Source organism: Tupaia chinensis, unplaced genomic scaffold (assembly GCF_000334495.1).
Source record: "Tupaia chinensis unplaced genomic scaffold, TupChi_1.0 Scaffold144276_1, whole genome shotgun sequence".
Taxonomy (NCBI): Eukaryota; Metazoa; Chordata; class Mammalia; order Scandentia; family Tupaiidae; genus Tupaia; species Tupaia belangeri.
This window is the reverse complement of record NW_006204133.1, coordinates 496,884-518,675: the sequence shown is the minus strand read 5'-3', so window position 1 is coordinate 518,675 and position 21,792 is coordinate 496,884. Positions and strand designations below refer to the sequence as shown.

The 21,792-nt window shown below is 47.7% G+C and overlaps 1 protein-coding gene and 1 pseudogene across 1 annotated transcript in view; one reads left to right on the top strand and one right to left on the bottom strand.

The window, feature by feature from the left end:
• The window catches only part of STARD7 (StAR related lipid transfer domain containing 7), a gene marked incomplete at its 5' end in the record, with an annotated part of 31,399 nt that extends 21,314 nt beyond the window's left edge, over positions 1-10,085 (top strand). Inside the window, 2 exon segments of the mRNA XM_006166551.3 lie at positions 7,283-7,367; positions 8,810-10,085. Of these exon segments, the coding sequence (XP_006166613.2) occupies positions 7,283-7,367; positions 8,810-8,994 (270 nt within the window).
• Positions 10,086-18,058: 7,973 nt separating this feature from the next.
• Positions 18,059-21,540, bottom strand: LOC102502094 (elongation factor 1-alpha 1 pseudogene; annotated as a pseudogene).
• Between the last annotated feature and the right edge of the window lie 252 nt (positions 21,541-21,792).

Here is a 21,792-nt window from a genome sequence, read left to right as displayed (position 1 = left end):
GCCACATCGCAGTCCCTTCTCCTCCATTCTCCTATCAGGATCTTGGGCACGCATGCACACGCGCCCAGTGTGAGTTTTAAGCCACTGGGTCCAGAAATGAACCGCGGTCGACTATGTGGGAGTCCAGCGACATAGCCATTACGCTAACTGCTGGTCCCCCCACACTGATTTTCAAGCTGCCAGGTGCAGAACTCAAACCGCAGTTGGTCATGTGCGAATCCACCTTAACCATCACACTGCCTGCTGGTTCCGAGTGTAAGCATATTTCATGAAACTTTGGTTATGTAAGTGTGTGTGTGTGTGTGTGTGTGTGTGTGTGTGAGAGAGAGAGAGAGAGAGAGAGAGAGAACTAGATTGCGGTGTAGACAAGTTTATTTACAGTGGACTATTGTTAGAAATGTATGAAAATTTCTTGCTTTATTTGGAAGATAGAAAAGAAGTAAGGCTGATGTTGATGGCTAGTTGCTTTTAGGAAGGAGAGACTGGGTCAGGCTGGGAATTAGTGTGGTGGGCATATTCTTCACCTTATTCCCTTATGTTGCTTTTGAAATCTGAACTATGACTGTGTGTTTCTTGTTTGAAAAAATGTGACTTGAATTCCAGCATTGCTGCCTTTAGAAGCCATGAAACAGACAAGACATAGCTTACCATTTAGCAGAGTGTGTTGCTCCAGTAGGCATGTAATAAATATTTCTTCAGCTGGGTTGAGAGAACAGTCCAAATTTTAATTTTCATTGCCAGAGAGTGTATGTGCTTACCAGAGGAGGGGAAGAGAAAGCACCCCTCCTGCCCAATAGGGCTTGGTCACACTGCAATCTCTTTTTCCATTTCTCTGTCCTGTCGGGATTTGGGCATGCATCTTATGCACCCAGTGTGGTTTTCAAGCCACCAGGGCCAGGACTTGAGCCATGGTTGGCCATGTGGGATCCAGCTCCCTAACCATTGGGCTTTGGGATTGGCCCAATCACAATGATTAATATAAATTTTTTAGTGTATTTGTGGTAAACTCTTAAGGAAAAGGTAGGAATTGAGCTGGTCCTTGTGAAAAGGTGGGTAGAGGAAAACAGCAAGGGCCCTGGAGATAGAAAACATGATTCAAATAAAGATGAGACAGGAGCCATGCGTGTCGGAGCCGGCTCAGAAAGGAAAGCGAGGTTAGGGAGGAGAGAAAATGTGCTGACTGTACAGAGGGTCCTTGAAGGTCAGGCAGTTAGGTTTGGACTTACCAGAAGGAAAATAGATCCTTGAGCCAAGGTTTGGTGTTTCATTTTACTTTTTATTATGAAAAACGTGAAATGTATGCAGAAGGTAAAGTAGGGGGGACAATATAATAAACCCTATGTATCTGTCCCCCACGTCAACAATGACCAACTCCGGCCAAACTTACCTCTGCTGGTTCCCATTTCCTTTCCCATTCCCTTAATTATTTCGAAGGAAATTCCAGCTTTTCTATAGGAGATGCCAGTTTTTCTTTTCTTTTATATTTTTGGAGAGTTTTTTGCTATAGGGCGTATGTGCTCGCCAGAAAGAGAGAGAAAGAGAGAGAGAAAGCGAGAAATCACCTCCCAGGGGGGATGGCCACGCCACAATTCCTTCTCCATTCTCCTTTTGGGGAGATCCCAGTTTTTCTAAGATATTTCAAATATTTACCTTAAAAGGGAATTTTTCTTTTTTAAATTTTGCTACAGGATGCTTATGCTTGTTGGAGAGAGACAGAGACAGAGAGAGGGAAAGTGAGATAGCACCTCTTGGAGGAATGACCGCACGTAGTCTGCTCGCCTCCATTCTTTAGGACCCTGGGCATGCCTGCAGCTGAGCCTGGCGTGTCCCTGAAGCCATCAGGTCAGGGACTTCTGCACAGCTGGCCATGTGAGGTCCAGTGCCACCTGGTTGGCCCTCAAAAGGAATTTTTGAAAACCTAACGCTAATGTCATAGTCACAACTTAAATACTTAGCGGTAATCCCTAATACCAAGTATCTAATCAGTGTTCAAATTTTGCTGATTGTCAGTGAACATTTTTTTATTGCTAGAGGGCAGATGAGCTCCAGAGGCAGTGAAAGCGTCCTCCAGTGGGCCTCAGCCCTTCTCCATTTCTCTATTCCGTCAGGGTTTTGGACATGCACACAGATGTGTCTGGTTGGTTTTTCAAGCTGCCGGGGCTGAGGTTTAGGCTGCTATCAGCCGTGGGTGAGCTGGCTGTCTCTGCTTAAGTCTGTGCTATGGGGCAGGCCCTATCCATGAGTATTTTCCTAATTGGTTTCTTTAAATCAGGACCCGAATAAGATCGAGACTTTGAAATTCATTTGTACTATCTTTTGAATCTCTTGAAATCAGCTCAGTTTCCACTCCTCTTTTTGCTTACGTTGATATTTGTTGAAGAAGCTGACTTTTTCGTCTCTGATCTCTTGTATCCCCCAGTGCTCTGATGTAATTTTTTTTTTTTTGAGAGGTTTTTATTATAGGGTGCATGCTCTCACTAGAAAGACAGAGAGACAGAAAACGAGAAATCACCCCCCAGGGGGGATGGCCACGCCGCAATCCCTTCTCCTCCATTCTCCTCTTGGGATCTTGGGCACGCACGCACACACGCCCAGTGTGAGTTTAAGCCACCAGGTCCAGGACTCGAACCGTGGCTGACTGTATGGGAGTCCGCGACATAGCCATTACGCTAACTGCTGATTCCTGTCATTTTTCTTTTAATATGGTTTTTGCCATTGAGTTCATGTGCTTATCAGAGAGAGGGAAAGTGAGACGTCACCCCCAGACATGCTGCAATTCCTTCTCTATTCTCGAATTTTGGGCATGCACACACACTCCCAGTGTGATTTTCAAGGCTACTTTATTAGAAGGCAAGTTACGTCCGTCCCTTTCTTTGTGAACTTAGAAACTTGATAAAAATCCATTTGTCTCATTAGAGGTTACAAAATGCTGATTTTATAGCTCTTCATTCTTCCTTTATTAGCTGAAACGCTTGGTTTGTTTCCCTTACTGATTTCCAAAGTAAAGGAACAAATTCATGCTTTGAGGGATCCTCCATGGGTAAGGTTTTGTTTTGTTTTGAGTTTTATTTTTATTTATTTATTTTTTAAGAACTACCATTAGAAGGGCTGGCAAGTGGCATGGTGGTTAAGAGCACTGGACTCCCATATGACTGGCCGTGGTTTGAGTCCCAGACCTGGCAGTTTGCTTTCTCACTTTCCCTCTCTTTCTCTCAGTCTGTCCCTCTCTGGTCAAATTAAAACAAACAAATAAGTTAAATAAAAATAATGTTTTAAAACAAGTTAAATTTTTTAAAAAATTACTTACTCATTTATTTAAATTTGACCAGAGAGATAGAGAGGGAGAGTAAGAAAGCTGCCAGGTCCAGGATTTGAACCACGGTCAGCCATATGAGAGTCCAGCACCTCAACTACCACACCACTTCCTGGCCCCAAAAATAATTCTTAAAAGAAAGAAAGAAAGAAAAATCATTAGAAGCTTACAGATACAAGCTTATTTGATTAGATTTTTCCCCCTGAGAGATTTTTGCTATAGGGCATGTACACTCATCAGAGAGACAGAAAGAGAGACAGAAAGCAAGAAATTACCCCATGAGGATGCCCACGCTGCAATCCCTTTTCCTCCGTTCTCCTCTCAGGATTTTGGGCATGTACACTCAACACTTCCGGTGTGAATTTTAAGCCACTGGGTTTGGAACTCAAATCATGATCAACTACATGGGAGTCCAGCAACGTAACCATTAAGCCATCTGCTGGCCCCTATTTGGTTAGTTTTATTTGATCCATTATAGTTTTTCTTACCGATTCTCAACTTGATCCTATTTTATTTTTTTTTATTGAGAGGTTTTTGCTATAGGGGGCGTGTGCTCGCCAGACAGACAGAGACAGAGAGACAGAAAGCGAGAAATCACCCAACAGGGGGGATGGTCACGCCGCAATCCCTTCTCCTCCATTCTCCTCTCAGGATCTTGGGCACGCACGCACACGCGCCCGGCATGAGTTTTAAGCCACTGGGTCCAGGACGCGAACCACAGTCAACTACATGGGAATCCAGCAACATAGCCATTACGCTAACTGCTGGTTCCCAACTTGATCCTATTTTTTGACCACTGGGAGCCTCCTTTTTTTGGCTTAGGTTGTTTTCACATGACTAGGAGCTTGCTTGCTTTCTGGTATTCTGAGAGTTTCCCAGTTCATCTTGTGTACTTTTAGCTCTAAACCTGGAGATTAGGATTTCTTCAGGGAATCTTGATTCTTTTCAGTAGGCAATGACTTTTTTTTTTCTCTTCTTTTTATTTTTTTTTTCGCTAAGATGAGCATGTGCTCTCTAGAGAGAGAAGGAGAGGAGAGAACACCCTCCTTTGGTAAATGGACACACCAAATCCCTTCTCATCCATCTCTCCCTCCTTTCAGGAACTTGGACATGCACACACACATGGTAGTATCCAAGACTCGAACTGCAGGTTTGGCTGTGTGGGACTTGGGTGCTTTAACCACCAGGCCACAGAGCCAGCCCCCAAATGGCTTTTCTTTTTCTTTTTTTTTTTTTTTAAGTTTTGCCATAAGTTGTGTTTGTTTGCCAGAGAGAGAGAGAAAGTGAGAAATCAGCCCCTGAGGGATATCCACTCTAGACTCCCTTTCTTCCATTCTCCTCCCAGGATCCTGAACATGCACACAGGCCCACCATGATTGTCCCGCTATGGAGTCTGGGGCCGGCCATTTGAGATGTAGCTGCCTTCACCACGATGCCAGGGACTGGCCCACCATATACTTTTTGAAGACCCCCCCACCCTTGTGTTCCTCTTTTTCCCACCTAGTTCCTTCTTCCTACAAGTAACCATCGTTTTCATTTGGGGCTTCCTTTTCTAATAGTAGTAGTATTGGATGAGAATCCAGGTCTCAACTTCCCGTCACAGTGTCCATGGGTAGAGTAACTTAAAGTCTTCTATCCGCATTGACTCAGGTAGTCGTAGAGCCAGCCCTTGTGGTGCTCCGGTCACTATTTAATTGGCTAGACCTCGCCTTCTCTTCACTTCCACTGGATCCAGTCTGTCTCTGTTAAGGTCCTGTTTTATCCTGTTTATCCTGAAGGCAGGGACGGGAGCACATTTGTCACTCGCACAGTGCCAGACGGACAGCAGATATTCGAATACATACTGAGAAAACGAATGCAAGAGTCAACAGATCACTTGGAGAAAAAAGATGGGCTTTCTGTAAATGCATGAGAATTTAAGGTGTAGCTTTGCCACCCAGTATTATGGCAAATCTGATTTAAAAACAATAACGCAGGGCCAGCCCTGCGGCCTAGTGGTTCAGGGAAGCACCCAACTGTAGTCTGAGTCCTGTTGCTGACAGCTTGAAAAATATACTGGCAGATATGCCTGTGTGTGTATGCCCCAAATCCTGACGGGATGGAGAAACCAGGAGAAGGAGAAACCAAGGGGTGACCACACCGCCCTGGGGGAGTGCTTCCTCCCCAGCCCTCCCTCTGGTGAGAGCAGTCACCCTCTTGGAATTGGGAAAAAAAAAAAAAAAAAGCATAGACAGAAGTTACCTCTTCTTTTTCAAATGGAGCATAATTGGTTTAGTCCTCCCTTTGGGTCAGGGTACCTGTAAATACCCTTCATCCCCCTGTACCTGTAAATACCCTTCAGCCCCCTCTGTCCCTGTGTCGGACAATGGGAGGGCTGAGCCTGAAGGATAGTGTGTGAGCCCTGCAGTCAGGTTTCTGGGCTCTCTGCCGAGTTATGGAGGTAACCCCTCATCACTTCCTGACCCGTCCCTCCTCAGGAGTATGTGCGGTGTCGTACTCACACGTAGGGCTGTTGTGAGGACTAGAGCAGTTCCTGGCACATAGCATTGCATAAACGTTTGCTGTTAGTAGTAGTAATAGTGGTAAGTAGTAACATTATTTTGGTAAAAACTTTTTTGTTTTTTGCTATAGGGCACATGTGCTTGCCAGGGGTGGGGGAGTGAGAAATTACCCCCCAAGTGTTGGCCATGCCCCAGTCAGGATCTTGGGCACACATGCACATGCATGTGATGTGATTTTCAAGCCACCGGGTCCAGGACTTGAACCACAAAGCCGGTCATGTGGGGTCCAGCTGCCTCAACCTCCATGCCACCTGCTAGCCCAAGAATTAGATTTTAAACTATAAACACTGAGGTTATGCGTTCAGGTGCCCTAAGATTACTCCCACATATGAAGGTTTGCTAGAGGGGCTCGGCATATAGCTGTATTACAGATAAGCCCTGTGGTAGCGATGCAGTAAGAGTGCACAGCACATCGTAGGAGGGGATATGACGCGCAGTCTGGTCTGGACAAGTCCACGGAAGGCTTCCTCCCCAGCAGCAGATGCAGTGTGTCTGGTGGGGATATCCATTAGAGACAGCACTGAAAATCGCAGGGGGAGGCCAGCAAATGGCATAGCGGTTACGTTGCTGAACTCCTACATGGCCAACTGCGGTTCGAGTCCTGGATCCAGTTGTTTGACAATCATGCTGGACACATGTGCATGTGTGCCCTAGATCCCAGGAGGAGAATGGAGACAGGGTTGTGTTGTGGCCATCTCCTGGGGGGCTGACTTCTCGCTTTGCTTCTTTCTGTCTTTCTCTCTGTTGAGCACCCTATAGCGAAAACCTCTTTAAAAAAAAAAAGTTGGGAGGGAGCTGGTCACAGAACACCCTTTGCCTACCAGAATCCTAGGCTGCCAGAAGGAAAGTCTGCTCAGCACAACCCTCATTGTTTGCATGGTCTAGGCACAGGTAGCCACCTTTATCTGCTAATTGGCTGGGAGCCAAGTTGGCCAAGGCCCAGCGGGCAGGCAGGCCTTTCTGTGGACGAAGCAGTTGTCAGGCCTCGGCGTTAGCTTTTTGCTACACAGGTTAAAAGAAAAGGCACTCGGGACCAGCAGGTGGCACAATGGCTACGTTGCTAGACTCCCACGTGGTCCTCCGCGGTTGGAGTCCTGACCTGGTGACTTGAACTCAATGCCGGGCACATGTGCATGCGTGGCCAAGATCCTGAGAGGAGAATGGAGAAGAAGGGATTGCAGTGTGGCCGTCCCCCTGGGGGGTGATTTCTCGCTTTCTATCTCTCTGTTTCTCTCTGTCTTTCTGGTGAGCGCACGCACCTTATAGCAAAAAAACTTCTCCAAGAAAAAGAAAAAAAAAAGAAAGAAAAGGCACTCGCCAGTCAGAATCCTGGCCATCCTGTGGTACTGATAGAGGGGTTATGGTCAGTAATTCAGGTCCTCTCATCCTTGCTGTTTTTCTTTTCCAGAATGGCTTTGACTACTTGTTGACATACAGTGACAATCCCCAGACTGTGTTTCCTCGTTACTGTGTTAGTTGGATGGTTTCCAGTGGTGAGTAGGACCTGTACAGAGGGTCTGCAATCTGGATCGGGCATGTTTTTCTCTGTCTTCTTTTTATTTATTTATTATTTTAGAGTTTTTTTTTTTTTTTTTTTTTTTTTTTTTGAAAGGGGATGTGCGCCATAGAGACATTTTTTTTTTGCTACAGGGCATGTGCACTTGCCAGAGACACAGAGACAAAGAGAGGGAAAGTGAGAAATCACGTCCTGGAGTTGGGTGGCCATGCCACAATCTCTTCTCCATTCTCTTGAGATTTGGGCATGCATGCACATGCACCTGGCATGAGTTGCAAGCTGCTAGATCTGGAATTCGAACTGTGGTCGGCCTTGTGGGAGTCGAGCGCCCCACCCACTACTGTTGTCCCTGTCTCTCTTGTCTTAATGGCAGCAGGGATATGAGTATTGGTCTCACTGGAGCTCTAATAGGCAAATTCTGCACCCTTCCAATTTTATTTTTTACTACCAGGAAGATGTCAAAGCCTCCAGGTGAGGTTTGAAGGGATATGATTTTATAGGATCCCAGAAAGGAATTTCTGTGCAGAGAAAAATTAGAAAAATGTTAGCCTCCATGCCTTCAGGAGTGTATATTAATGCATTGACCTTGTTTCCATGTGTTGAAATGAATTGTCTGAGTAGTTTCAATAGCGCTGGAGGCTGTAAGAGCTGGCTTAGAAGATGTGATCGTAGGGCACTCACCGAGGAAGGGGCTGCTACCTGTCCTAACAAAGGCCGTGTGTCCCAGCCGTAACTGCCTTTCCCTTCCAGTCTCTCGTCTTAGAAAGCATCCGTGTGTAATTTTCTTCTGCTTCTCTAAAGGCAGCTTCTTATGCCTCAGTGGAAGAATGGGAAGAAAATCAGCTGTTTCTGTTCAACATTTGCCTAAATAACAATTGGCAGCTATTTCAGCTATGCCGCTGATGAGGGATACTTAGTCTTCTCAAGGAGAGTTTTTAAGTGGCCTGATCAGTTTAAATTTTCAGAAGATCAGAGGCCGTGGGTTGTGTTCACCATCCAAGCATAGAAAACACGTTCTGCAGGACCAGTAGTTGGTATAATGGCTATGTCACTGGACTCCCATGTAGTCGATCAGGGTTCGAGTCCCAGACCCGGCGACTTAAACTCACACTGGGCAGTTGTGTGTCGTGCCCAAGATCCTGAGAGGAGAATGGAGAAGATGGGGTTCTAGCGTGGCCATTCCCCCCTGGGGAGTGATTTCTCGCTTTCTATCTCTCTGTCTCTGTCTGTCTTTCTGGCACACATGCACCCTATAGCAAAAACCTCTCCCCAAAAAAACCCACCTTCTGGGATCAGATGTCATGGGCTATCAGGCAGGCCATGACCTGTGAGACCAAGCTAGCTCCAGATAGCCTTCTGATTTTGAACCTGCTGCTGTCTTGCAAGTGAGCTTAGCCCACACCCCCTGTCTCCCAACAGGCATGCCAGATTTCCTGGAGAAGCTGCACATGGCCACCCTGAAGGCCAAGAACATGGAGATTAAAGTAAAGGACTACATCTCGGCGAAGCCTCTGGAAATGAGTAGTGAAGCCAAGGCCTCTGCCCAGGCCTCGGAGCGGAAGAGCGAGGGCAGCTGTGGCCCTGCTCGGATCGAATATGCCTGAGGGCTTTGGGATAAGAGGGGGCAGGCGCTTCTAGCCCTGTCTGGGTTCCTTGTCACTCTGCTACAGGATGGGACAGGTCATCTGTGTTAGAAGGCGTCTGCTGTAACCACCGTGCAAGATAATTCAGTAACTGCTGTCCAATTTCATTCAGAGCCCTTAGTGCTCCTTATCAGAACAGAGGAGGCGACGTCCCTGGGGGATATTGTGGTATTCTCAGGCCCCATTTCGAAATTCAGTATTTCACTGAGCTCATCTGGAACAGACTTCTCACTCAGGCTGGAGTGACTTCTGTTGGATGCCTCTGAGTAGTTTCCTGTGCTGACATTCCAAGCCCGCCGTTGGTGGTACAGCGCTTCGGATTCTTCCAGTTCTGCACGTCCCCCCGGAAAGTGTACTTGGCTGGTTGGGTCTCAGTGGGTCACTGGGAGGGCTCTTGGTCACAGTCTTCGTGTGAAGGGTGTGAATGGTACTTGACCGTGTTAAGTGCCTTGTCTTCACCTTGCTCTTATCTTCTGCGACATGATATTTGTACCAAGAGATTTCTCTCCTGCCTGCCGAACACCACCCCGTTGACTGACCTGACAGGGCAGTTTCCTTGGAATTGGCCAGTTCCATGTTTATGCACTGCGTTCACTGGCTCATTGCCTCCTTCCTAACCTTTGCTCATCTGCCAAAAGCACTGGGAGATGCGTCCTTTCAGACAGTAGCTTTCTGAGGAATCAGTGTTTGATAGGGTCAGTGCAGATGCTCAGAATATCACATTTAAATGTATTTCACTTTATTTTTTAACCCTTCTGTGAAAGCAGTTGCTGGGGAGTAGAGTGGCCTTTCTCCGCTACCCCTCTGTGCAGACACCATTTTGTTACAGGCATTCTTTTCGCACTTGAGGTTTGACCTGTCCTTCTTGGAAGGCTAAAGGCAGAGGAACCAGGGCTGTGCCACCCAGCTGTCTCTCAGAGCTGGCGCTGTTGGCAGGCTGTGTGAATGAGTAGATGGACTCTTGCCCCAAATACTAATAGAGTAGGGATATGGTTTTTGTTACCTTCTTGTTCCTGCCGGTGGTATGGTGGTTAAGGCGGCTGGATCCCACGTTTCTGACTGTGCGGTTTAAGTCCCAGACCTGGCAGCTTGAGAAAGATGCCAGGCAAGTGTGTGCGTGTGCCCAAAATCCCAAGTGGAGAATGGATAAGAGGGGATTGCAGCATGGCCGGCCCCTGCCGGGGGTGTGTTCTCACTTTTTCTCCCCCGCAGGCTCACCCAGCTAGCACACATGCCCTACACAATTTTTTTTTTTTTTTTTCCCTAAAGAAAGATTTTCCTCCTTCCTTCAGAGCTAAAGTAAATCAAACCACACTGTCCAGTTAAGGTCATGATCGGATAACTGTTTGGGCTCACTGTTGCGCTTGTTGCAGTTTGTTGGACAATAGGGATCAAGTTTTAAACCTTCCTTCCTCCCTTGTTTTTTGGAATTTCAGTGGCCGAATTTTCCCTGTGTTCCTGCTTGCTGTCTTTTTGTGGTGTTGAAAAGGGATCTAAACCTGAGACTAACTTAACCCCCTCTTGACCTTGTTGCCTGTTGAGTTTTGTGCCAAGAAAATAACTGCCCCAGGGTTTCACGCCTGACGTTCTCTGCTTCTGTGGCAGAGCAGAAAGAAAAATTGGGCATTCCCAATTCTCTCTTCTCCCCAGGACAGAAGCCAGGGAAGAGTTCCTGGGCTGTGTCTGAACTTAGCACCGGCAATTGTGAATTGTGGATGGGTATATGAGAGAGAGAGAGAAAGGAGGGAGAGAGATTGTGTGTGTGTGTGTGTGTGTGTGTGTGTGTGTGTGTGTGTATGTGTGGACAGGTGCTAAGGAACTGTGGTTGCTCCATGTTCTGACTTCGGGCAAGGTGACTGCACTTGGGGTGTGTCTGTAAGTTACTTATGTCATTGTAATGATCTTACTCCTAACTGTGACATTTTTATCAAATGTGTGAATAAATAAAGATTGGTACAAAAGAGAGGTTGTCTTTGGACAAATGGTGGTGGGCAGATCTTACACCACTGGGCTTACCGTGTCTCCCTGATCCCAGAGCCGAAAAGCAGAGTTTCTGCTCTGAGAGTTGCCTGCTCTGAGAGTTGCCCCGTGGAAGCCACAGGGTTTGTTCTTGGTAGGCAGTGGTGGGCACCACTGGCCACCAGGGCCAGACCATGAACGCTTACGGTGTGACCAGTTTGACAAGTGAAAACAAACCACCTTTTCCCACTTGTGTTTCTTATCCACTAAATATCCTATTCTTGTCTCTCTCATATAAGAGAAATTAAAAAAAAAAATTTAAATCACTTTTAGGCCCGGCCAGTGCGGTGGTGAATCCCAGACCGGCTGGCTGTGTGGTCTGCGTCCTGGACCCAGTAGCGTGAGAAACACACCAACACTGTGTGCGCATGTGCTTTTAAAAGAAAGGCCAATTTGGAGGAAATAGGGCTAGAGCTTTGCAGCTAGCAAAACTCCAGAGAGAGGCAAGCAGGTAGGAACCAGGGAAGCAGGAGGTGTGCTTTTGTGTGCACCGCGTGTCCCCACAGTCACGTGCACAGGCGCTGAGTGGGCAGGCCTGTGGGCTTCGCCAGCAAGGCGAGGCGCTATTTTACATTTCTTAACCGTTTGACAGATATAACTGGTATTTCTATGTGTCATGAAGTTTTTGAGTGTTGGGTAGCTGACCCTTTTTTCCAGAAGCCCTGTGGGTTTCATTATGTGGTTTGCGCAACAGGGTGACTTCGAGCAGCACCAATTGTGAAACGGGAGCGTAAGATCGCCAAGATGCCTTCCTGGCCAGTGTGGTGAGGCTGTCACGGCAGTCCGTGGTGCCGGGTTGAATGTTAATACGAAGCTTTTATTCTGAAATTTTTCATGTATATGAACAGTTCAAAGAGTACTGCCTCTCCTACCCTTCTTGTTGTTCGTGTCTGGCGGTGTGTACCTGCTCTTTGTATAGACACTGTTTCATGACCATTGGGAAGTAAGTTGCAAACACATTTCATCCCTAAACACTTGAACATACTGTTTAAAAATTCTTTTAAAATGGGACCAGCAGGTGGCATAATGGTTCCGTCACTGGAATCCCACATAATCCACCACAGTTTGAGCTCCGGAACGGACGACTTAAAACTCGGTGCTGGGAGCGCGTGCGCCCAAAATCCCAAGGAGAAAATGGAGGAGAAGGGATTGCTGCATGGCCATCCCCTCTGGGCTTTGATTTCTTGCTTTCTGTCTGGTAAGCACATGCACCCTATTCCAAAAATAAATCTTAAAAATGATATATATTTCAAAATTTATTTTTGATTCTAATTCTTATTGGGTCATCAGAAAAGTCATGGCACATCTCTGCATAGAAAAACACATCATGACTTTTCTGACGACCTCATACTTTTTTTTTAGTTTATCACAGGGTGCATGCATTTGCTGGAGAAAGAGAAAGATCACTTCTCAGGGGGGATGACCTGCTTTCGTTTCTCCATTCTCAGGATTTTAGGTATGCACACATACCTGGAGTGATTATTTCAAGCCACCAACCAGAACTCAGATCGCTTAGTTGGCCATGTGGGATCCAGCTGCCTTTACCTCCACACCACCTGTTGGCTTTTGAGTATTCTTTTTCAAAAATTTAAAAAAAATAATTATTTAATTTTATTCATTATTTTAAAAAATTGCTATAGAGTATGCACACTCACCTGAGAGAGGGAAAATAAAGCAAGCCACCGGGTTCAGGACTAGAACCATGGTCAGCCATGTGGGAATCCAGTGCCCCAAGCACAGTGCCTCCTCCTGGCCTCATTGTATGCTTTGTAATAATAAGGATGTTACATTCCATCACAGTAGTATCAGCCCACACAAGGTAAGTAAGTGTCGCAGCTTCTCCAAGTGCAGTTCACAGTGAGGTGTCCCCAGTTGTCTCTCAAATGACTTTATAGCCCCTCCACTCGAATCCAGGATCCAGTTACCCTGTGTTGTAGGTATCTTTTTGGCCACCTTTCATCCAGAACGGCAGCTTGCCTTTTGTAATGTAGTTTACCTCTCTTAGAATACAATGTATGCAGGGGTTCTCACACCACTGGTTTGAGTGGTTCTGGGTCTGTGAGCTTATAAACTGCCAAAGTCTGCCTGAACCAGTTACGTCAGAATCTTGGGTGAGGAAGTGGCCCATGTCCAGGGAGGAGGCAGTCTCGGATTTGCACGTACAAGTACATCTTGCACACTGTCATCCTATGCTGGCTGAGTTGGGGATTAGCTCACACCTGCTGCACTTGTAAGCAGTCGCGTGCCAGGCGCTGTGCTTCCTGTGTTCACACGCCACAGCCCGCAAGGATGGAGCGCCCTGTTCTGTAGCTGAGGAAATGGCATCAAAGGTGCTCAAGGTCACCCAGGAAGTGATGGAGCCAAGGGCAGACCTAATTTGAACTTCCCAAAGACAGCCTGGCTTAAAACTTGTAAACAGCAGTGCTGACTCCTTCCCCTGGGGCGGCTGCCTTGGTCTGAGGCTTGGATGGAGGCTGTTTCTGCCCATGAGTGTTAAGTTTTGTGTGACCCCCGCCACCACCTCCCTGTTCCAGTCTAGTGATGGCCAGCTGCCGGGGCTTTGTCTTTTAAAAAATTTGCCAGAGGGCACGTACACTCACTGGAGAGGGAGGACAGGAGAGACACGGAAGGCAAGTAAGCACTGCTGTGGGGCATGGTCACATTGTAGTCCCTTCCCTCCATCTCGTCCTTGAAGGATTTGGATAACACACTCACGCGCGTGCGTTTGATGTGATTTTCGAGCCTCCAGGTCTAGGAATCAAACTGCACAGTTGGCCATATGGGATCCAGTCGCCTTCACAGCTCCAGCTGGTCCTAGAAAGTGATTTTTAAAATTTTAAAATTTTGTTTTGTTTTGGAGAGGTTTTTGCTACAGGGCATGTGTACTTGCCAGAAAGAGAGAGACAGAAAGCGAGAAATCACCCCCCAGGGGGGATGGTGCCGCTGCAGTCCCTTATCCATTCTCCTCTCGGGATCTTGGGCACGCACGCACACGCGCCTGGCTTGAGTTTAAGCCACCGGGTCTGGGACTTGAACCGCGGTCGACCACATGGGAGTCCAGCGACATAGCCATTATGCTAACTGCTAGTCCCCCTAGAAAATGATTTTTTAAAATTTGATTTCTTTCATATGAGGGAGAGACAGGGACAAATACCCTTGTCAGTCAGAGTCTTGCCATGCTGTGGCCCTTCCCCCAATCTCCGACCAGCCAGAATCACGGAAGTGCCTGGCATGTTCAAGGAAAGCCACCAGTGAGCAGGGACAGTGCCTCCCTCACCTTCAAGGGAAAGTGGGGATCCAGTCGGGCTTGGTGTTTTAGGGGCATTGACAAATATATAGGTGTCACAGGATATAAGCAGCTAGGTGACATGTTTAAGGCAGCTGGGTTCCATGTGGCCAACGGCGTAGCTTACGTCCGGGACCCAATGGTTTGAAAACATCAGGTGCATGTCCACGTTTGCTGCCTGGGAATTCAAACCCAGGCCTTCTGTATGGCTCCAGTATTGCTCAGCAGTGCCCCACTGCCACTGCAGCTGGGCTGGATGGAAGGGATTTTTTTTTTTAATGAGTTTTTTTTTGCAATAGGTTATGTACAATCGCCAGAGAAGTGAAAAATTAACCCCCCAGGAGACGTCTATGCCAGTCCCTTCTTCATTCTCTTGGGATTTGGGGAAAACACACACACACACGCCTGGCTTGAATGTCGTCACTCTAGGACTTGAAACGTGCGGTCTGCCATGCGGGAGTCCAACACCTTGACCACTGCGCCACCTGCTGGCCCTCGGCTGGAAGTGGTTTTGATGTAAAATGTGTGGGTACTTGATAGACCGTTCAATAAAGACCCGCAGGGCACATACACTCGCACCGTTGCTTTAATAATCTTGTGGTTGACCGTGGCACATGATGTATTTTAAACAATTTTTAAACATAACTTACAAATGACCCAGCTTTATAGTCTACTTTTAAAGAGCCTAACCACACCTAAAAAGATAGCATACATGTCTGAATCTAGTAGACATACAAACACTGGATGTTTTTACAGTGAATACATTTTGTCGTTTTTTTTTAAAGAGTTATTTTATTTAACTGTATTTATTTATTTTAATTTAACCAGAGAGAGACAGAGTGAGAAAGCGAGAAAGAGAAAGTGCTTAAGCAACCCGCCAGGTCTAGGACTTGAACTGTGGTCGGCCATGTGGGAGTCCAGCACCCTTAACCACCACGCCACCTGCCAGACCCCATTTTGTTATTTCTTAAAACTCTGCTGTGTACATGAGCTGGGATTATGTTTAACCTTGAGGAACAGAAACTCAGCGTGGCTGGAACGAGACCCTTGGATCTTGTGGGTGTAGCCAGTCCCGGGCTGGTGCGGCAGCTGCGGTCCTCCCAGACCCAGGCTCCCACTGTCTCTTTCCTCACCAGCCTCTCCCCCAGTGGGAATCAGGTTTCCTCCGCGCCTGGGGCTGGGATCTGAGCATCCTGTTTTAAGTTCCCAGGGATCCTGATGGGCAGTGAAGTTCAAGCAGCCCTGCTGAGGTGGGTAAAAAGTAGGGACTCTAGAGGCCAGCAGATGGCGTAGAGTCCATCTCTGGACTCCCACATGGTCAGTCGTGGTTTGAGTCCTAGAGCTGGTGGCTTGAAAGTCACGTTGGGTGCATGTGCCTAAGTGCCCACAATCCCAGGAGGAGAATGGAGGAGAAGGGATTGTGACGTGGTCATCCCCTCGGGGTGTGGTTTCTCTCTGTCTCACTGTCTCTGTCTCTCTCCAGTGAGAGCATATGAGACAGAAAGTGAGACATCACTCCATGGGGGGAATGGCCACCCCACAGTTCCTTCTTTATTATCTTCTCGGGATTTGGGGTATGCATGCACATGAGACCAGCGTGTTTTTCCAGGTACCAGTTCCAGGATTCAGGCTGCACAGTCGGCCACGTGAGATCCAGCCGCCTTAACCTCCATACCACCTGTTGGGCCGCCTCAGCATATTTTAACTGTCTTATTTTTGCTGCTTATATTTTGGGACATCCTTGTCAATGCCCTTTCTAGAACCCAAAGTCCAAAACCGGACCCACCCTACCACTCACCCTTCCCTGGAAGGAAAGCTGTGCCCGCTCTCTGACGCTGTTGTTGGCTCTCGTGGCTGTGCCCGACCCGGCCTGTGCCACCTCCAACCAGTCTGTTCTGGGCGGGGGAAGACCATGGGAGAAACGTCACTTCCCCAAACGGCCACAGTTTCTGCTTATAGCCTCACAGCTGGGATTCAAACAATCCCACCCAGCTGCCGGGAAATAGAGGACGTTTTAGTCAGTGCCCAGTTAAAATTCAGAGGTCATTTGCTACAGAAGAGGGGAGAATGGAAGTGGGGGTGACTGGCAGGCCTTGCCAGAGTCAGAAGTAAAAATCACTTCAAACTTGTAAGGATTCTGAAAGGTTCGGTTGTCAAGGGAAAAACTGTAGCTATTCTAGGACGTTCAGTAGATTGTCTAGCATTCGGAAGATTTCAGTGTTGCCGGATGGCTTCCAGGTGATGATGTCCAGGTTCTTGGTGTGTCAGACAAAGAATTGAACAAAACACGCCAAGAGCGAAAGGAAAAGGTAGTTCATTAAGTAAAAATGAAAGCACATTCCTGAGAGGTAGGAGCAGGCCTGAGCGGAGGGACACAGAGTGGCTCAGAAGGGCCCGGCAGTTACATTCTGCAAGATTTATCATTTTTAAAAAATTGTATTCACTCATCCATTTATTTTAGTTTGACCAGAGAGAGAGAGAGGGAAAGTGAGAAAGTAAGCCACCAGGTCCGAGACTTGAACCATGGTCGGCCACGTGGGAGTGTCCAGCGCCTTAACCATCGCGCCACTGGCTGGTCCCAGCTTTATCACTTTTAATCTAGGTCGTGTTGGGTGGTCATTGACTGAGCCCACTGACGGCTCTCATCTCATTGTCTATGGAATGTGGTCAGGCCCACGGATTTCTCACCGGCTCTGTCAAATGTGGCTTAATCAGATGGACTTCCCCACGAATCTCCTGCCTAACTTTACCTTGGGTGAGAAATTTCCTACCCGCATTTTTTTTTTTAATCTAGCCCCTGACCCACTTTCATTTGCTAGCTTTCTCCTGCCTCTTCAGTAGGTCTTCTAGAATTCAGTAGATAATCTTGAATTTTACTGGGCGTCAACATCAAACCAGTTTGCCTATAATTCGGGCCCTTCTATCCCATCTTTGAGAGTTTTTTTTTTTTTTCCACTATAGGGCGCGTGTGCTCGCCAGACAGACAGAGACAGAGAGACAGAAAGCGAGAAATCACACCCCAGAGGGGATGGCCACACCGCAATCCCTTCTCCTCCATTCTCCTCTCGGGATCTTGGGCACGCATGCACATGCACCCGGCGTGGGTTTTAAGCCACCGGGTTCGGGACGTGAACCGCGGTCGACTATGGGGGAGTCCAGCGACATAGCCATTACGCTAACTGCTGGTTCCCGTATCCCATCTTTGAAAACCCTTTTGGGGCCAGGTGGTGGTGCAGTGGTAACATAATAGGACCCAGGTGGGAAAGGTCCTGGGTTTGTATCCCAGGACCTCCCTGAGTTCGCTGGTCACGTGCATGTCTGTGATCCTGACCACTGGGGCTGGGGGTGGGTCATGGCATAAAGACCTTGTGGGGGGTAGCTCTCTCTCACTGACACTCATGGAAGACATACATTTTATTTCTATTATTTTTTAAATTATTTTTTTCTCATTAAACTTTGTTTCAATGGGTCTCAACATTTGGTGACGGATTTTTGGTCATGTTGTTTCCATTAAAAAATACTTATTTTAAAAACTAATAACTTAAAACTGCACACACGAAAAAATGAAATGGTCCATAAGACATTTTCCTTTCCTTCTGAAGGTTTTACCATGCATTGTTCTCATTAACCAGCCTTTTACTATGAAACGAAAATGGCCAGTTGAGACAAACAGTTCTGAGACTGTCCTTCCACCACTGACTGAGACTGGGGCGGCAGGAGTTAGGGATATTCATTTAGCCTCTGAGCTTTCTAGGCAGACTTGGTGACCTTGCCAGATCCAGCAGCTTTCTTGTCCACAGCTTTGATGACACCAACAGCAACTGTCTGTCTCATGTCACGAAAAGCAAAACGACCCAGAGGAGGGTAGTCAGAGAAGCTCTCAACACACATGGGCTTGCCAGGAACTGTACCAACAGCGGCAGCATCACCAGATTTCAAGCATTTAGGGCCATCTTCCAGCTTTTTACCAGAACAGCGATCAGTCTTTTCCTTCAGCTCAGCAAACTTGCAAGCAATGTGAGCTGTGTGACAGTCCAGTACAAGGGGCGTAGCAGCACTGATTTGGCTGGATGGTTCAGGATCATCACCTGAGTGGTGAAGCCAGCTTCCATTGGTGGGTCATTGTTGCTGTCACCAGCAACATTGCCACATCGAAAATCTTTGACAGACATGTTCTTCACATTGAAGCCCACGTTGTCCTCAGGAAGAGCTTCACTAGAGCTTCATGGTACATTTCAACCGACTTGACTTCAGTTGTCACATTGATTGGTGCAAAGGTGACCACCATACCAGGTTTGAGCACGCCAGTCTCCACTCAGCCAACAGAGACAGTGCCAATGCCACCAATTTTGTACACATCCTGGAGGGGCAGACGCAAGGACTTGTCAGTTGGATGAGTTGGTGGCAGGATGCAGTGTAGTTCCACTGGCATTGCCATCTTCACGGGTGACTTCCCATCACTTGAACCATGGCATATTAGCACTTGGCTCCAACATGTTGTCACCATTCCAACCAGAAATTGGCACAAATGCTACTGTCAGGATTGTAGCCAATTTTCTTAATGTAGGTGCTGACTTTAACAATTTCCTCGTATCTCTTCTGACTGTAGGGTGACTCAGTAGAACCCATTTTGTTAACACCAACAATGAGTTGTTTCACACCCAGTGTGTAAGCCAGAAAGGGCATGCTGCTCACAGGTCTGCCCGTTCTTGGAGATACCAGCCTCAAATTCACCAACACCAGCAGCAACAATCAAGGCAGCACAGTCGACCTGAGATGTGCCTGTCATCATGTTCTTGGTGAAGTCTCTGTGTCCTGGGGCATCGATGAGAGTCACATGGTACTTGCTGGTCTCAAATGTCCACAGGGAGATCTCAATGGTGATCCCACGCTCACGTTCAGCTTTCAGTTTATCCAAGACCCAGGCGTCTGTGAAGGAGCCCTTTTCCAAATCACAGCCTCCTTCTCAAATGTTTCGATGGTTCTTTTGTCGATCCCGCCACATCTAGATCAGACGGCCAGAAGTGGTGGACCTGCCGGAATCTACGTGTCCAATGGCAACGAGGTTGATGTGAGTCTTCTTTCCCATTTTGGCTTTGATTTAGCGGTGTTTTTCACGACACCTGTGTTCTGGCGGCGAACCCATTGCGAAAAAGCTCTATTTATTTTTTGAGAGGTTTTTGCTATAGGGTGCATGCACTTGCCAGAAAGACAGAAAGAGAGAAAGTGAGAAATCACCCCGGGAGGGATGGCCACGCCACAATCCCTTTCCTTCCACTCTCCTCTGAGGATTTTGGGCATGCACACACATGTGCCAGGCATGAGTTTCAAGCTGCCAGGTCTGGGACTCGAACTATGGTCGACTATGTGGGAGTCCAACGCCTTAACCACTGCACCACTCGGCCCTAAAGATACACTTTACAAAAGGAAACCATAATGACCTTTAACCATCTCTGTTCTCTGGTGCCTCTTCTCCCCCTCAGGACTTGGTCAGCTTGTTGAGGTCTGAAGAAAGCCTTTTAGTCTCAGTGTCAGGAATAGGACTCAGGCATGTGATTTTATTTTTATTTGTGTTTCTTCTCCTTTCTCCCTTGCTAATCTCCCTGCTTCTACGTCCTGAGTGTCACATGTCCGGTTTTGGTCGGCTGCTCCAGTGGCTTTCTGGGAGCACGAGCCTCTGCCTCAGCACGCGCATCACACGCGCCCGTTCCTGTGTGCGAGTGACTGTCATTGCCCGGACCGCGGTGCTCCGTGTAGAGGACTCATTTGGAAAGTTCCATGGGACAGGAAGAAAAGGCACTATTTCGGGACTCAATTTCCTCTTTTAAAATGTGTTCGGTCTTCCCTATACCAGAAGACGCAGAAGCAGAAGGTCTGGGGCGAGGTCAGGTCTTCCTACGTGACTCCAGGGGCCGGCGTGGTCAGCCTGTGCAGTTCTGTGTTCTGGGAGCTGACCCTGCTTTATGGGCTCAGACACCCTAGCAGGTCAGAGGTCAGCGCTGTCTGGACTCAGAGTCTGAGCAGGCTCCCACGTAGTGTCCCAAGAAGCACAGCCGGTGGGATGAGGCGAGCCTTGTTAGCCGAGCTAGCCGAGCAAGTGCCATCTGCACTGTAAAGTGAACACAACGCACAGGGAGCCCGGCCAGGGTTGCGGGGGTCCTGCAGGCAGGGCAGGCACTAGCTCTGCAGTTTTTGCCCCATCACCACCTTCTCAGCTTGTCTGCAAGTCCCTGGTTCGCCATGTAGGCTGCCGGTCCAGGACGTGAACTGCACAGTTGGCTGTGTGGGATCCAGCTACCATGCTACTGGCTGGCCCCACGTAGGCTTCTTTCTTGTTTTATCTTTCTTTTTTCTTTTCTTCTTCTTCTTCTTTTTTTTTTTTTTTTTTTTAGTGGTTCTGTACTTATTTTGACTTGGGGCTGCTCAGGGTGTGTGTTTCAGTACTTATTTTGACTTGGGGCTGCTCAGGGTCTGTGTGTATAAATTTCATTTCCCTAGATCCGTTGCAGAGATACTTGGACGACTGTAGTAGTCTAAAAGGAGAGGGTACTTTTTTTTTTTTTGGAGAGGTTTTTGCTATAGGGCATGTGTGCTCGCCAGAAAGACAGAGAGACGGAGAGACAGAAAGCGAGAAATCACCCCCCAGGGGGATGGCCATGCTGCAATCTCTTCTCCTCCATTCTCCTCTCGAGATCCTGAACATGCACGCACACATGCCTGGTGTGAGTTTAAGCCACCATGTCCAGGACTCAAACCGCATGGGAGTCCAGCAACATAGCCGTTACGCCAACTGCTGGTCCCAAGGAGAGGGTACTTTAGAGGGCATTGAGTGTAGCCCGTTCATTTTGCAGTGATGTTCAGAGAAGTTAGTATTTGCCCGAGTCACACAGCTCTTCCCTGGCTTAACCAAGTCTACACCTTGGTTCCCTGGGATCCAATGTGATTTTCCATTTTACTGTGCAGTTTCTTGGCCATGAGTTTGAGGAGATTTTTAAATTCATGATGTGAATGCTGGAAAGCAGTTCCCAACTACCCTAAAAGAACACCCAGGACCAGGGCTGTGTTCGGAAGTAATCAGCTGAGTGGCTAAAACACCATTGTATCTCGGTTCTGGAGGCTGAAGCCCAAGATCAAGGTGTACGCGGGGCCTGCTCTTTCAGAGGCCTCTCTCCCGTCTCGCAGTTGCTGACAGCATTCGGCATCCCTTGGCTTTCTCTGCCATCGTGTTCCCTGCGTGTGTGCTGTGCCCAACATCCCCAGCTTTTTATTTATTTATTTCCCCCAATTTTTGCCAGGGGATGTGGTGCACTTGTCAGAGAGAGCAAGAGAGAGAGAGAGAGAGAGAGATGCTACCATCCCTTTCTTCATTTCTCCCTCCTCTTCGGATTATGGGAACGCACACACACGCAGCCGGCATCTCTCTCAAGCCACCTGGTCTGGGACTTAATTGTGCA